Here is a 16,120-nt window from a genome sequence, read left to right as displayed (position 1 = left end):
GAAAACGACAGATTAAAATAGCAACAACTTCAGTAATTGAGGCCTTTACTATATCTAAAAATAAAGGTTGAGTATCGATCAAAAAAGTTAAAAATATATTCCTACGCCCAATACTATCTGTAACAAATCCTCATTTGTTAATAAATACTGTATATCGAGTATTAATTGAATAATAACTAACTCAGATATATAATTACACGCACGCAAACTTAATTTCAGTGCTACTCCCAAACGCGAATATGGGTGTAGTTATTATAATCAGTGGCGTCACCTCCCACCAGAGTGTTGCCTAGGGATAAATAAGTCTTTTTATTGCGGGGTAAAGATAATGAGGCTGTACATATGTTGAGGCACCGTCCGATGAACGATGCTACGTACTTCCTAGTGGCCCGGGACGTCGTATCGGATGAATTCAGTTAAAGCGGCTGCAGGCAGACAAATCAGGTCAAACGACACGATAGTGATAACTTTAAATATTGTTTCATACGGATGGCTTCCAGCACAAAACACGTCTATGCCTGGTTTCGAATCTGAACCACATGGCGTTAAGTAAAAACAGGTTACCATTGACCACCACGAGGACATTAATCTATAATCTAGTTTGGTTGTTGTTACACTCTATATAGAAAAAGAGGAAGTTCGTCTAAGAAAAAAGTTAAAAAAGGGCTTCAAGGTAAAATAAGGCTTAATGAAAATTTCTTGTCTTAAGGTGAACTTTAACTTAGATCCACTCTATCCTTGAATTCGAAATGAGGCGGGAAAAAAAATGAAATTTAGTTGTTAAATGGCATTTGGTATTAATAAACGATACTTCATGGTCCGCATTAAGTGGCAAAAAATCATCTCTTTTAACTTCCTATCGTCGATGAGTTAAATTGTTGAAACTTCTTTCCGGACGCTGCGCTTGGCTGCGAACGGATCTAAGCTGATCCGCGTCTAACAAACGCCCTTCCTTTCAACCTTTACCTTCAAGTAAATAAAAATTCTTGGTGAAAGCTTAAATTACCGCTTGGGGAAGCGAAAGCGCTGACAGGCTTTTATTTGGTAGTGGAAGTCCGAGTAACAAGGAACGCAATAAATGTAGTGACCTTTTTTTACGCGATCCTCCCAGATTGCATACATTGAACTTCTAAATCTGATAGATTGTTGAAATAATGCTACACAATGCTACCGACGCCTGGCCTAGATGGAACATGCTCAGAGTTGACTTTTTTTTTTTGAACTTTTTTCAAAGTTCCGAAAAGTATAACTATAAGCTCTCTAACTGCTAAATTGTTTCGAGCCAGTCTAACAGCTGTCTCTTGTCCTACCATTACTCGCAATGGATCGACTTGCTACACGTATTACCGTTTGCGTGAAGTCCACCGACCGACCCATCCTTGCACTTAGTATGGCAAATTTACCATATAAAAAGTGGCAATACTTGTACTAATAACAACAATCATTGACATTATACTATGTTTATACCAAGTTGGCGTCACTCGCATTTTACTGTCTCCATCCGTTTGTTTCGGATTAAAAGCTTCTTCAAAAAGTACATATATCATTATTTGCGGCGTCTACATCTGACGGCAGGGACTGCTAAAATGAAATTATTCGTTATGAATACAATGGTTACTCCGCTTACGCACCACATCAGGTTTTTTTTTTTATTTTATTATTAAAACATCTCTATTTTAAACAAATTCTACACAAATGTCTATCATGTTTCTGCATCTTATAAGTGGTTTTCCATATCTGCGTGTTACAGGCCAGCAGAGGTTTTTAATTATCACATTTAATACTGAGAAAGTTGTCGTTGAACAATATTGGAGCACTTGTTTTTGTTGAACGGGCTACTTCCCCGAGCTTTCTAATGTGGTTTTACAATGCAGCAGCGAGGCTTTTATATGTTCATTTTGGAGCGTGAATAGTTAAATCCAAAAAAAGAGAAAAAAAAACATTAAGACGTAAAGTTTTTGGTTAGCATTCTGCAGCCATGCTTCATTCGCTCACGTTTGTTGATCCTTTACATCCGATTTCATTATCACACAGTTTAAGCAATACAAGAATCTTCGTGATTATCCACGTAGAAGCCAAAATTGGTCTAAAATTAGTGTAATAAGGGTAATAGTAATGATGACCTATCGTAGCTGGCGGTCACGTGTATGACAAAAAAAAAAAGGGCGGATGAACATCCGGATATTTCCTGTAGGGAACAATATGCAAACCAACACAGCCTTGTGTTACTGTAAATAAACTAGGCCCTTTACCGCATAAACATTACGTGAGATATTTCCGCATGTTTGTAATAGATAGATCATTTAATATATGAGAATAATATCGTAAGTACGTGGCGAGTTAATGCTCTGCTTTAGGCACTATTTTTAGATTTGCTTCGAGGACAATAAAGTTAGAGGGAAGTATACAATGTTTCATCGCTAATATCAACTGTAAATTTAGCTTTGGATAACTATAATCAAAAAAATCGCCTTAAAAAGCATAGAAATCTGAAAGAAAATTTTGTCTAGCTATTTTACGCTTACACCGAAATAGACATATATTCAACACTTATGTCTCAACAGTAGTCGCCAATCTTTGTAAGAACAAAAAAGCTCCGAATGAATGAAACATTTTTTCCAGTGAGACCATAGGCCTCAGACTTACATTTCATCGCTAAAAGAATATATTTTATTAAGGAAGATGATATCGAAACTATAAGATACTCTTTTCGTTAAGCAAGTGAAGATATGCCCTTTAATGTCCGTTCCAGATCAGTCGATTAAAAGTGACTAAAATGTAGTCAGCTAAAAATTACATCCAGTCGAATTTTAGTATTTATGCAAAATCAAAGCACAATCTTAATTTCGTGCGGATACTTTTGGGTGTTTTGCTATTAGACGATTCTGTTTACAAGCCCAAGCATATATTGGCGCTTCATTTGTTTATTAGCAAGGATTTTTTGTTTTTGAGCTCTACGACTTCTTCATGAATCCCCTTGAACAGACCCCAACTGACAAATGGTCCAAAAATGTATACATACTTCGAATGATTATAACTTTAGTGTTTATTTCCAAATACTGAAATTTATACAAAACGTATAACTTTTCCTTAAGTTACCGCAGACGCTTTGCAAACTACTACTATTCTGGCCAACCAACTGCTGACGACGATCGGTTATTTAGTCATAAAATTAAACAAATATGTAATTTAGTGTTGTGCCACATACTTGGTCAATTGCGGCTCTTGCATCTTCCAATGTAATCGATTTCTGAGGGTAAATTCAATGTTTTAAATGTTTATCTTTCAGGTATTTTCACACGAAATTATGGGCGGTCTAAGGAACAGGCAGGACCTGCCCCATGTGAGAGCTTTTGTTTAACTTATACCTTTGAAGGTCTTCGTCAGGATATATTCTTTCTAAACGCTGATTAGTTTTCACGAATATCCCTTGTCGTAGCATAGATCCTTGCAGGAAATTTAAGTAATTAGCATTTGTGTGTATCTTATTTTGGCACTCCCCGTATGTAGCACGTGTCAGACTTGTCTGTGGGTCCGAATAATCTCGAAAAGATCTTGGACCAAGCAAACATGATCTGACAAGACCATCTTCCCCTAAAAACCTGATGATCGGAAAAGCTAATTTTTATGTTTAAAAATACGAAGCATATCGTATCACATATACGTGCGATAACCGACAATACTGTTTTGTTAGACACAGAGGTTCAATGGTGGGTATTAATATAGTCCCGATTCATGTTGTAAACCCGCATTCAGTGGCGAGCCCCCACGTTTAAAAGGCTTCAGAAGCGTATCACCTCTTCCTTTTGGAGGAGAATCAGCTAGCGAAGATTACCATTGTATCTTCCATAAAGTGTTTGCTACCTAGGGGTTACCCAAGGTGTATATTAATGCAAGTACCCAGCGAAATATCGACAAAACCCAAAACACTCGTTAACCTAGTACATAGGATCACAGCTTAGCAAGTATTGGTACGCCAAATAGACATACTGTAACGAAAACGGATAGGCTTTTTTTGTTTTATAAAAAATGTGCTTTTCCATATTTTTTTCTTCGTATATTAAATGTTCCTTCCATTCATATTTACGTTTTCCAAAAGTATACTCACAAACACGTCACTGCAGAAGTGGGAGCTGGAACATGTTTTCATAGTTTTTTTTAATATAAAATTGTTTGGATAAGGCTTTTTATCCTGGGCCCACGAGTTGGCCTGGGCACAAGAGTTGAAGTCGTGGGGGGCGCGCGCGTTTGATTTAATAGCCACGGGACTTCCATATATATTCCCTCATCATTGCTGGCATGTTGGACATGATCCTTTTTTTATCAGCATTATCTTTCCCTTTCTTTTTATGCTTTTAATGATCTTGCAGCGCCTTCCTTGCTGTGCGGTGCCATTATTTTGTAACAAACATTTAAGTAAAAATCTCCTGTACGTACATTTGGATACTACATAATCGGTATAAAGCTGTTTTCCGCTGACGAAACTGATAGAGATCTTTACATATCATTTATAATAATTTACGCTAAGTGTCTATTGAGCACACTTGATTATACAATTTCTTTTGTTCATTTAGTACAATTTTCGATAGTTCTCTGCCTCTTTCGTAGCTTGCATGTCATTAATGTGTAGAAGTTCTCCAAGAATCACAGCTTAGGATAGTTCTTACTTCTATGCAGTATGATTAAATATAATTGTTTCTAACCCCAATTCATTTGTTTAAATGCCATCTCTTAAGTTGGGCGAGGCCTTCGACTTGGCCCAACGCTCATTTATAATTTCTGTGTATCTTTTTGCAAAAGCTATACTCACAATATTAGAGTGATTATCATCTCCATATATCACAGTAGTGAGAAGATGTCTGCAGGCAGGCCAGTTGCTCCTACAGAGTTGATTAATTGTAGACCATCCAAATTCCTCAGTAAATTGACGCATCGTTTTCTAAAAGTAAGTTAGGCATGCTTGTTAGCAAACTACTTATATTTGCCATTGAGAGTACCTGTAACAGTTAAGTCATTTTATAAGGATTGTTTCTTATTTATTTATTTTTTAGCTTTTGAAAAAGTTTTTTTTGTTTGGAACATTTTGATTGAACAACAAGCCGGTAGCGGCCTAATGATCCTAAATCAGTTTATAAGAGATTAAGATTAAATCTTTAATAATTTAATAAGTGAGATACACATGGGACACATGGGGAATTGTCGTAACCAGGGGCGGTTTTTTTCTCTCGTCTCATTACGTGGCACAAGGCCGATGCCTTAAAAAACTGCCAAAAAATTATAGGAACTCCTTGCAAGTCCCTTTTTTTTTTTATATAGAGACTAAGTTATCTAATATACTTTCACAGATACCTCGTACTCTTGTGTAAAAACATTACACTGCATACAAAATACCGAAACGAAGAATATGACTATCATGACCGCTTTTTGCAAATCTAGTCTGTCCCTAGAATACTAAATAATCTCTGTACAGGACAATGTCGATAAGCTTACGGCGTTTTTTGGTCGCTTGAGGTACATTGAAGGGAAGAACCAAAAAAACTAGTGTATTCAGACTGTCCTTCTGGATCGCTCCAACCGTTTTAGGTAGTGGTTTTTGCTGAAACATCTTATCATCGAAGACTATAGATACCTCTTGCAGTGCGAAGACGAGTAATTTCAGGGTAGCAGGTTAACATCCTGTCAAGCACAACTTCTGTAATTCTGCGGTTTGGCATTAATTGCTAGTCTGAAATCTAAAAAAGAGTATACAGTCGCGTCTCGGGACATGTCCTTTTTTTCGTGTTGTGGGGTTAATCAGCCACTTTGTCTTTCTTTTTCTCTCTTTTTTGAGTGAGGTTATCTGTGATCGCCCTTAAAGTCGATAAACGTGCGTTTATCCCGCTTAATGGTTTCTGACTATAGTTTCATGCCATAGCACAGGCGGACGTTTGAGTAGTCATCATAGTGCTACTGAGGCACCCCAACAAACTCCGCGGATCGATTGACTTTTTCGTCAAGCTGCTATTAGCTGGCGCTGCATACACGCGAATTTCTCGCTGGGAGGCGTTAACGAAGCGGACCAGTGAGTCGATGAATTACTGCAGTGTTTTCCGCCATCTTTCCCCTTTACGTTGGTATCTAGCTCGACCTTCTGTACAAAACAGAATATTGGCTATGAAATTTTGAACTCATCATAGTAACACCGTACTGGATGACTTGTAGAAGTGGTTTATTGCCATTTCTAATTGCGCAAGGAACGCGCAATCAACATTCAATTAGGTTGACATGTTTCAAGTAGTATTCACTTTAAAACAAGATTGGAACCTTGAGGCTGAGAGTTAGTCTCTAGTAGCTCGTAACGCACTGTCTCACAGAAAAGTTTTCGGAAATTTTGACCTAATCACTGATAAGTGCCCCCATTACGCACCCCAGATGGACAAAATATTGGCAGAATTCTAACATAGCAAAAGAGCGAAAGGCCTATTCGCAGGTTTTGAGGGCTATTAAAAGAGAAGTGATAAGCAAGTCTTTGAAGCCATTATAGAAGGACGACTGTGAAGGTTGGCGGGAGACTTTAATTTACCCTTTGCCGTGCAGCATGGATTCAGAAGACACCGATCGGTGCACTCTGTCGACCATCAAAAAGCCTAGAGAGCACAAGTTGCTTACAGAATCATGTGAAATATCAAAGATGCCTGAAATATTCTTGGCGGACTTTCCAAATGTCCGAAACGCTTTCAATTTCAAGAAGTTATTTCGGTACCATATTAGGGAAAGGAGCGTCTACATATCTCATTCGAGTAATCCTGTCCTAGTAATCTCCAATTACCTATTAAGAAGAAAGATTATTGTAAGCGAGAAAACTGTCTTAAACATGAAAGCGCATGTCATGCACAATTATTTCCCGGGCCGTTTCGTCGGAACAGAACTTTTGATAACATCGTCTGCCTCCAAGGGCTCCCTAAAGGGAGAGAGGCAGTGGTGTATGCAGATGAATTAGCCATTATTGTATTAAGACCTCGTTGGAAACGGAACTGTATGCCAATAAGTACTATTTCAAATTGGATGCGAATTCAGGCTTGGAAGGCTCCCAAAAAGAATGAAGTGATCCTGTACGTTGCAAAGAAGAAAGTACGGCCGATAAATCTTTGTCTAGTAAATTAAGATCGTAGACGGAGCAAAACACTTGGATGTGCGACTGGACGAATCACTCTGCAGTAGGCGACACGAAAAGAAAAACATAGCAGAGGCAAACAAAGCAGTAAATTAGATAGCCAAATTTTTTCCGAACATTTACGGACCAAAAGGAGAAGGCTACCGCAGGCTATTCATGTCCATTACATAACTGATAGCCTTCCTTGGAGTCTCGGCGTATATGAAAGAGACAATAGATATGGTACCTTCTACTCCTTTATAAGACACAGAATGGCTATGTTAGCATCAACTGGGCAAGTACACCGTACAGTTAATACGTCCGCATTGATGATCCTACTTGAAGGCCCACCGTGGGATTGCAAGGTTAAAGGGAAAAGGGCGAAAAAAAAAAGATAGATTATCACTTGTCACAACTATGCCGCTCCTTCGAAAGTAACCTAGTCACCTCAAGAAAGTTCTGCGATGAACAGTTTTCGGACGGTAATGGCGTCATTATTCAGTTGGTGTGAAGTCCGTAGACTACGGGAATTGCTGAATTTAAATATCCAGCCCGCCATACTGAGCAATTATTCGGAAGTGCTATTCAAATCTTGAAGTCTAGTTAGAGTATGTCGTAACGGGTTAGTCCCTCTTCAACCATCGATAAGGATAGAGCTTCTGAAGTAGGCAAAACGTCCTATTTTATGCGGAACTCAACTGTCTATTACAAGCAAGTTGGCTTAATATACTGAGATAACATACGTTTTCACAAGTACTTTCAAATGTAAGCTCGAATACAATATCCTACTAGTCGAAAATCAGATATTACTTGTGAAATGATTTCTTCCTACGGACGATTGCGCATCAGGGCATTTTTTTTAAATGTTGCAAATAATAAGTACACCGAGCACTTAGTAATCAAATGAACAAACTTTACGTGGATCATTAATTTCTTGAGTTAAGGATCAGTCATATTACTAACAAGATGTTCGATTTATTTGTAGCCCAGATGCTTTTCGCTGCCCTATTGATACTAATTTTCATTACTATAAAATGACCGAAATCTTTTTTTGTTCTAGGATGGTACGTGCTAACGGGGTGTGTGGGTAATATGTATACATTATACCGGTAATCCGGTGGACGATATATATATATATATATCCTATCGCCCGCCGTATAAGGTTGACGAAAACGTGTTGGCTGCTTTTAAATCACAATTAAAGCAAATATTTTTTTGCATTTTGGAATGTTGCTACTAAAATAGATATGCACCGTCTTTATTAATGGCCCGCCACTGTGAAATTTGAGGGCCCGATCTCTGAAGAAGTCCTCTGAAAATCCGGGCTATACCACGAATGAATTAATATTTTCCATCTAAATCCTCTCAATTTTTGCTGAGCAGCTAAAACGTATGTGGTTTGGCATTATCATTGTAAAGGATGACGTTTACTAGTTTCGGACCACGTTTTTTTCAGTGACTTATCCCTCTAGTTGTTAACAGAGGAGGCTTAAAGCAATTGTTTTAACAAGCGGCAGCAACTCATAACGCACAATTTCTTTCCAATTTTGCCAAACACATAGCATTACCTTCCTTGACGCCAGCCCCAATCTTGTCACAGACCACACATTCTGGTCGTATGTGATTTGTTCCCGCGCGATCAACCACTTTAGAAGTAGCTCGATTTCATCGCGTTAATAGAAATACAAGCGAAAAATTCGCTTGCGCCACTTTGTGGGCCCCTAAACATTGAAGCTTTTTTTTGTAGCTAATGTTTTTTGAATAGTTTAATGTTGGTTGGTGGAGGATGTTTAGTTCCTTGGTCATATCATGGCCTCCCAGCTCTTCACAATAATTTTATTAATTTTATTCGTAATTGGTTGGCTACTATCCTTTCACCTTGAAATTTCTGGATTTTTTCGGTGTTGCGCCTTTACAAATGGGCACAATAAAATTGTAAACGATAGTTAATTTTCACAACCTAGCTATTAACGTCGATACGGCGCAACATAACTTACCTGAGATATGTGACTTCAAAGCCAAAAGCGTTCAACTCGATACATATACATATATATATATATATAATTTGATCATGAGTGCTTCAAGCAATCAGTATGAAAACTGTGAAGCATGTATGTCACAATACACATTACGTAATAGATAAACCGGTGTAGAGGAGATTGTGCACTGAATCCTGAAGGAGCTACTTGTATATGGTCAGAGAGTTTTACCTGTTATAGAGTAGAGTGTAACGTTTTTAGCATACGAAGTTCCACAAAAAAAATGTTCATTCGGCTAAAATAGATATCCGTCTAATTAGAGCTAAAAAGAGATCTCATGATTTGCCTGAAACAACAAAATTTGCAGCCCGGGACAAGTAACGAAACATTAACAAATTTAGTTATTATGACTAAGTCTTGCTTATTATACCTCGAAATACCATTTTATTTAGTGCATTTCATATATATAGTTTCGTTAACTTCAAAGAAACTAATTATTCGTGTTAAGGTTCAGAGCCTTTTTATATTAGGTATATCCTGCAGTTAAAAAGTGTGTAACCCGCTTAGTCGAATACACAGCCTACCTGATAACTGACTGGATGACAATAAAGCGTACTGCTAATTAGCTCTCGAGACCGTCTTCGCGTTCTCATCTAAATCACACAAAATACAATTCCGCGATATGGACTATTCCTATTATGGACCCACATTATAATACTAAGGACCGCGTGCCTACGATGGTGTTTCAACGCATGCTAGTTTTACCGAAAGCTTCCTAGGATCTCTATCCGGAACTCAATGTATTCATCCGCTCCGTTTTACGGAGTGGCTGGAATAACTCTGTTCACGTCGTCTGAACCCTCTTCACCCTAACCTACGTCGTAAGGACTTGCAAGTTAGATATTACACCATCTATTAAGCAACATGTGACAGGAATTATCTCTTAGGCCTAACCTGCATGATGTCCAAAGGGACAACCTTAGCCTCGGCACAAGAGTCAAAAAGCAAAAAATTGGTTAAAGAAATATATCTGCCAAATGACAACGCAAACTCTCGATGCTGAGATATAATTGGTCTTTTTAAGGATATATAAATCCTGTATTGTGATGTGGCTTTTTTCGAATCAACTATTTTAGCTACTACTTGTTTTTTTTTTTGCTCCAGATAATAGTCGCATTGACAAAAAACTATCGGTATATACAAAGTGGATTTACTAACAAGGCTTGGGATTATTGAGGCTCTGATAGAAATTATTTTCTATGCGACTTTTATCCCCTTCAAAGTATATTTGCCTCAAATATTCCATTTGGTTTGTTCTGTTATCGAAAGCAAGTTTACCACCTTGTTCCATAATTTCCAATAAAGGATAATTTTAATAAACTTACAACAAATGCTTTTACAGATCGCCAGAGTGATTTGAGAAAGGGATCATCAAAATTGCAGCCGAATGTACGAAAGCCTCCTAAAGAAGCGAGGGCTGAGATCTTTGAGTTATAAGCAGGCCGTTTTGATAGCAGTGCGAAACCGGAAGCAGCGCCCTAAATGGTATTTATAAGACATTAAACTTCTGTTCTATGAGTAGTAGCAGCGTCATCTAATATAAAGAAGAGTCCAGTGTATTTTAAATAATCTATTATTTTTTTTTTACTTTAGACGTGAATATTTTTAGACCATTAAATTTCGACTAAAAAAAAACGCATTTATCCTCACGTTTGCGTTCTACTTTTAGAATAAACTCACTTCTTGCATAGAAGAGAGCATAATAGAGTTGCATAGAAATCCTCTGTGTTAGGCTTCTAATCTGTTAAACTTCCTTGAGCAAAAAAAAATAATAAGTCAACCATCGAAGGCTAGCCGATAAATAAAACGATACTTCATTTTGACGAAAACTAATAGTGAGGGCTCGTCGCTGGAGTTACTAGCTCTAATTCGCTATGAGAGACACTTGAACTGAAAGTTAGGAATTCAAAAAATGTTTACTTTTTTTTAAAAATACTATCCTATGTCATTTTAGGCAAGTATAGCGAGTATCTCTTTGCAGTTAAAGCTCACCTGTGAATGACCAAAATAGGACACGTTCTTAGCGCCCGTTACTTGAAGTATGTAATCTATCTGTGCAGCCACATCAAATATACCATGTTCCACCAATGTATAGTTATAAAACTCCTTATCTTTCACCGATTGTACTCGTCCTCTATTAAGAGTCTCCATTCCAAATGCATTCCCCCTGGTATTGCCCAGCCAGACGTCGAAACCCTGATCGGCAAATATATAACCTAGAAATGATCATATAAAAAGGCAGTCGCATAATGTACTTGTTACACATAGTACCTTTTTCAACTGAAGGGACTAACGACTATCACATCAAGCCAAACAATTATGAGTGCCTTTAAATAGCTGTCCGTCTACATAGAGATTTTTTTCTACCGAAAGAAATTGGTCATAATTACGTTTTTAGGTTGTTTTTAACTCAATCTGCCTGGAAGTCAATTTTTGCTGCTGAGTAGTATACTTAAAACACAGGGGTGAGTTACGTGTCAGCCTGTATAGCTTTTATACTATATATTCTATTTCTAAGCTATGACTCCAGTCACTTTTTTCATCATTGTAATAGTATTGATTTCACTCGCGAATCCGATTCCAGAAAAGGTACCTAATGGTTTTGGCTCAAGCGTTACCTTTACGTCGCTTCGTGAGATAATTGCGATAATTATAATTGCTAATATTATCTATATAAACAGTAATGGTAACTGACCAAATACGACGGTTGCTTATAGAAACAGAGTTTTCATTATCTCTAATAGAATATTAGGTAGCCGGATATGGGGATCTGACCATTATTTCTTTTAATACAAACCCTTTGCAGGCAGAATTGGCAATTTTTGCCGTTTCAGGCAAGCTTCTCCAAGGACTAAAATTGTCATGCATGTTGGAAAAGAGAAGACTTTTTAGAAGCATAATAATTTTTGCTGCAACAAAAGGTGTGTTAAAGACCGATTTGTTTGTTGCAAAATGCGTTCTTTTTGAGAGTAGACTGCTACATCTTTTCATAAAGAAACTGTCTTTTTTTTCGATGTCAGAACAGTCTTGCAGCTTCATGGACACGGCCCGAAATGAAACACTCTCATTTTGGGAGAAAATATTCGTTACGGTTCCAACTCTGAACAAACTCAGGCCCAATTCGTTGCCCAACCCAGGTTAATTTACCTGCCTCATCAACACGAACATATTCACGAGTCAATTCAACTGAATATTCCAGCAATACTCTTTACCAAACGTTGGATTTTTCAAGATGCTCTTTTTTTTGGAAAATATCGGTTAAAACGTTTTCGTTAAGATAAACTGGTCGAAAAAGCAAATTTGTCTTTTTCTGGTCTTTACTACAAGGTAAGCCTTTACGGCATCAAAAGAAAATCTCTTTATACGAGGCTATGGATGTTCATTTTTTAGTTGACTTAGATAATGATGTCTGTGAAGTAAAAACAATCACTACATGTTTAACTTTCTATTCTACCGTATTACGATAGTAAAAATTGCGTCACAATTACTTCTACCAAACACAAAAGAGGAACTAAGTCGATCGGGCACTTACACACTTCGCAACAAATCAAATATTGCTTTACGACGGAAAATTATAGTACGCATTTGCATGGATGAAACACTTCCCATAAAAACATGGCTGCTGTTCCAGTTTTCACAACTCTGTTTTAACAGCACTTTCAGCCGCCGGAAATGTCTACAAATACTTTGGGTGCAGCTAATACTTTTAGGAAATGTACCCGACGGTGAAATCGACGTTGCGGAAGGTCTACTACAAGCTTTCGTTCGTCGAAGCTTTGGAGCGAACGAGTGAAGCTTTACACTTAACCTATTAAGCTGATCGCTTAAAGCATCGATGTAAGATTCTTGCTGCAAAATCACGCCTTATGGAAGTAAGCGTTTTATACAATTTTTTTTTTTGCGTTAAAAAAACTATTGGTGACACAGCTTGTTACATAGAATATTTTTTCAAAGTTCAGATAGAATGTAATATTAGACATTGCGTAGCACTGAAGTTAAAAACAGCCATTCAATCCAGAGCCGAATCGAGAACCCCCGGAAACCAGATGTCTAGAGGACTTGGACGACACTTCGGAGGTATGAAATCAATAAGTCGCCGTCTCGAATTCTGTAAGGTATACGCCAATCTATACCGTCATGTAGCTTTCAATTTATGGAAGAAACAATCATTTTTTTTTAGTTAAATGTCACAACCCAGATAGACATATTATATATTATAGTGACACATGCAGCAACTGCATTAAAATCCTAAAAACAAGTGTTTCAGCTGCCCTATGCGGTGTAGCAAGTACTACCTAAATGCTCGAGAGACAGAACAAAAGGGTTCAATGTTGCATATCGGTTTTCTATTGATAGCTGGTAGATATAGCCTGGAAATAAGTAGTTTGACTTCCTGCACGGCACAACAACGAAATTCAGAGTAACCTATGTTAATTTTCATAGTCGTCTAATATATTAAAATCTGGTAAGTATATTGTTGTCTTTAAATTGGTGTCAACTAATTAATTTTTCAATAAGTTGGACAATACTCGTCTGAAAATACGTAATTAACTACTTGGCAGATTGGGCACGTTGAAATTTCATACAACTCACTCAGCAAATTACGTCTCTTAGGCTGGTAAGCAATCATCGGAGTTTCATATAATTGTATCGCCGCTTGGTGTTTCGAAGAGGTTTTCTGTTTTCAAGAAAGGCTTGTGTTTTTTTGCTTACCGTAGGACGTATTTACTGTTCTATTGTAGTCTTTGTTGTTACCTCGCCGTTTTAAAAGACATCACTAGCCATATGAGGTTGACACATGTTTGGCGCTCAAACTTTAGGATAATGATTGTGTTGTTTATACACTCCACAAAGACGACAGATAGTAGTTGGACAATGTGCTAAGGGTAAGTTAAGGTAAGTTATCGCACTATCTTTGTCAATCATTGAAACAGATAATATAAAAACTATTGTTAACTGATTAAGGCGATCTGATTTTCTCTTCCAAGTATCGCTATGTTTCGAACAAGGTGCTCAAAACAATACATCTAGAACAAACAAAGCCAGAAGAAACCATGGCAGTTATAAAAAAGTATTGTTACCGCGAGCGCTAAATCCGTTCGAAATAATGTCAATACTTCTAGAGAATGACGATAAATAATGGATATAAAGTGTTTCCGAAAAATAAAATACCTTTCTTTATTTACAAAGGTTTATTATAGTATGTGTAGCTGGAGAAATTAGAAGCTGGTTTTTTTTAACCGGAGGCTTAGCCATGTAAGAAAAGTGCTATACTCCTCTTAACATTCTCAGAACCTTTTAAGGACGCCTCTTCCATCTAAAAGGAAAAATTTTGCTCACGCGGTCAAAGTATTTTCGCCTGTCGCCAGCTGATAAATTCGTCAGTTCTTTCATGTGTGTTCTCATACCGAAGACGAACCCAGGACACCACTTATTATATGACATTGAGCGCAAGATTTAACAGAACCCTAAAGACTTAAAAGATTGAACTGATCAGAAATTTAGCATGTTATATACGGCGTACAAGATAAATCCGGAGATACGGGTTCCGGGTCTAGCATTAACATGGTTTTACGGTTCAGACAAGAAACATAATTACTACCCAAAGGAGTGACTACAATAATAAAGATATTCGCACGACACGCAGTCCAGTAGAACATAACTATCAGGTAAGACAAGTATCTACATATCTCTAATGGCCATACACTGCATAGGTTTGGTGCCTTACCTCATCCGGTGCAAAACACAATTAGTATATACCACATGTGAGACTGAATGATTGAACCCAGTAGAAATCATATTTGCATGTGGCCTGAGTTATTTATTGATGAATTCGGACGAATGACTGTCAGTCTCTTACGATGCACAGTTTGACAATACATTGTAGTAACTAGATCTTTCGTGACATGATTTGTTACGCGTTGGTAATCGTATATGCAGACGACAAACCCGAAGTGATTTATTTTTACCATGAGCTCATCAGAAGTATTTTAGAATGCGCATTAATCGGACAAATAAGCTTAAAATAAATTTAAGCGGATAAGCTGCTTAAATAGAATAAAACTTCCACGAACAAGAGAAAATCCTGCTTAGTGAATTTTTTTTTAACAAATTGCCTCTTATATATAAAAAAATGAAGCCTTTAGTCGATATCTCGTTTGAATTCAGATTTTTGAGCACAGAATATGATTTCAGCTATTTCTTTTTATTCGCATTTCCTATATATTACTATTAATTTACTACACCGCTGTATAGGATATATTAGCCACTCACAGTCGAAAGACAAGAGCAGCCTTATAGTTTGACAAGTCACCACTGTATTATATTCATTCCAGTGAGGTCATGAAACATTATCTAACTGAAAGCCTACGGAGGTAGCCAAGAGGCATACGTCTGTAGTTTTACCACAAGAGAAATTGACAGTCAAACATTGCATAGGCTTAAACCAATGGATATGTTTTGTTTTATTGTCGCTCCTAATGATTAAGCTCTGCTTTGTATACCGATCATTGTGCTCGTGACATCTCCTCACAAATCCGGAATCATGTTTCTAATTACTTGGAACGGGCCAGGCGATCCTTAAGTTTTTAAAACAAGCTTCGACTTTGGAATCACGTTTTTTGCCACACGCAAGTTTTAGTATGTGGTCAGCTCTTTTCCTTGATCGGAAGAATGCTGTCCACTGGCAGACAAGAGGAAATATTTCAAGGTGGCGCAGTACGACTCTATTGATCTATCTACAAGGTACCCGCTTGTAATCCCTCGCAGCGCTGGTTAGAAGTCGAGAAGGCTCATTCAATCCCATCCCAAACATTAGTACACTGCGTTATATTTCAAATGCAACCATTGACGTTAGAACTACCAAACTTTTATCGAACTGCAACTATACTTAACCACTTCAGGATATTAAAAAAGCAGTGTCGCAACGCGGGCGAACAAACTGAAAGTG

The 16,120-nt window shown here is 37.5% G+C and overlaps 1 protein-coding gene across 1 annotated transcript in view; it reads right to left on the bottom strand.

Annotated features, from left to right (window-relative positions):
* LOC111255523 (gastric triacylglycerol lipase-like) overlaps positions 1-16,120 on the bottom strand; it is a 35,213-nt gene that overhangs the window by 7,812 nt on the left and 11,281 nt on the right. The window contains exons 6-8 of the mRNA XM_022817570.2: positions 11,164-11,387; positions 10,497-10,649; positions 4,811-4,939 (exon numbers count right to left, since the gene is read on the bottom strand). Coding sequence (XP_022673305.1) covers positions 4,811-4,939; positions 10,497-10,649; positions 11,164-11,387 — 506 coding nt within the window. The remainder of the gene's footprint in view (positions 1-4,810; positions 4,940-10,496; positions 10,650-11,163; positions 11,388-16,120) is intronic.

Source organism: Varroa destructor, unplaced genomic scaffold (genome assembly GCF_002443255.2).
Source record: "Varroa destructor unplaced genomic scaffold, Vdes_3.0 BEIS01000001.1, whole genome shotgun sequence".
In the NCBI taxonomy this organism is placed as follows: domain Eukaryota; kingdom Metazoa; phylum Arthropoda; class Arachnida; order Mesostigmata; family Varroidae; genus Varroa; species Varroa destructor.
The sequence above is the reverse complement of the archived record's forward strand: the minus strand, read 5'-3'. Positions and strand labels throughout refer to the sequence as shown.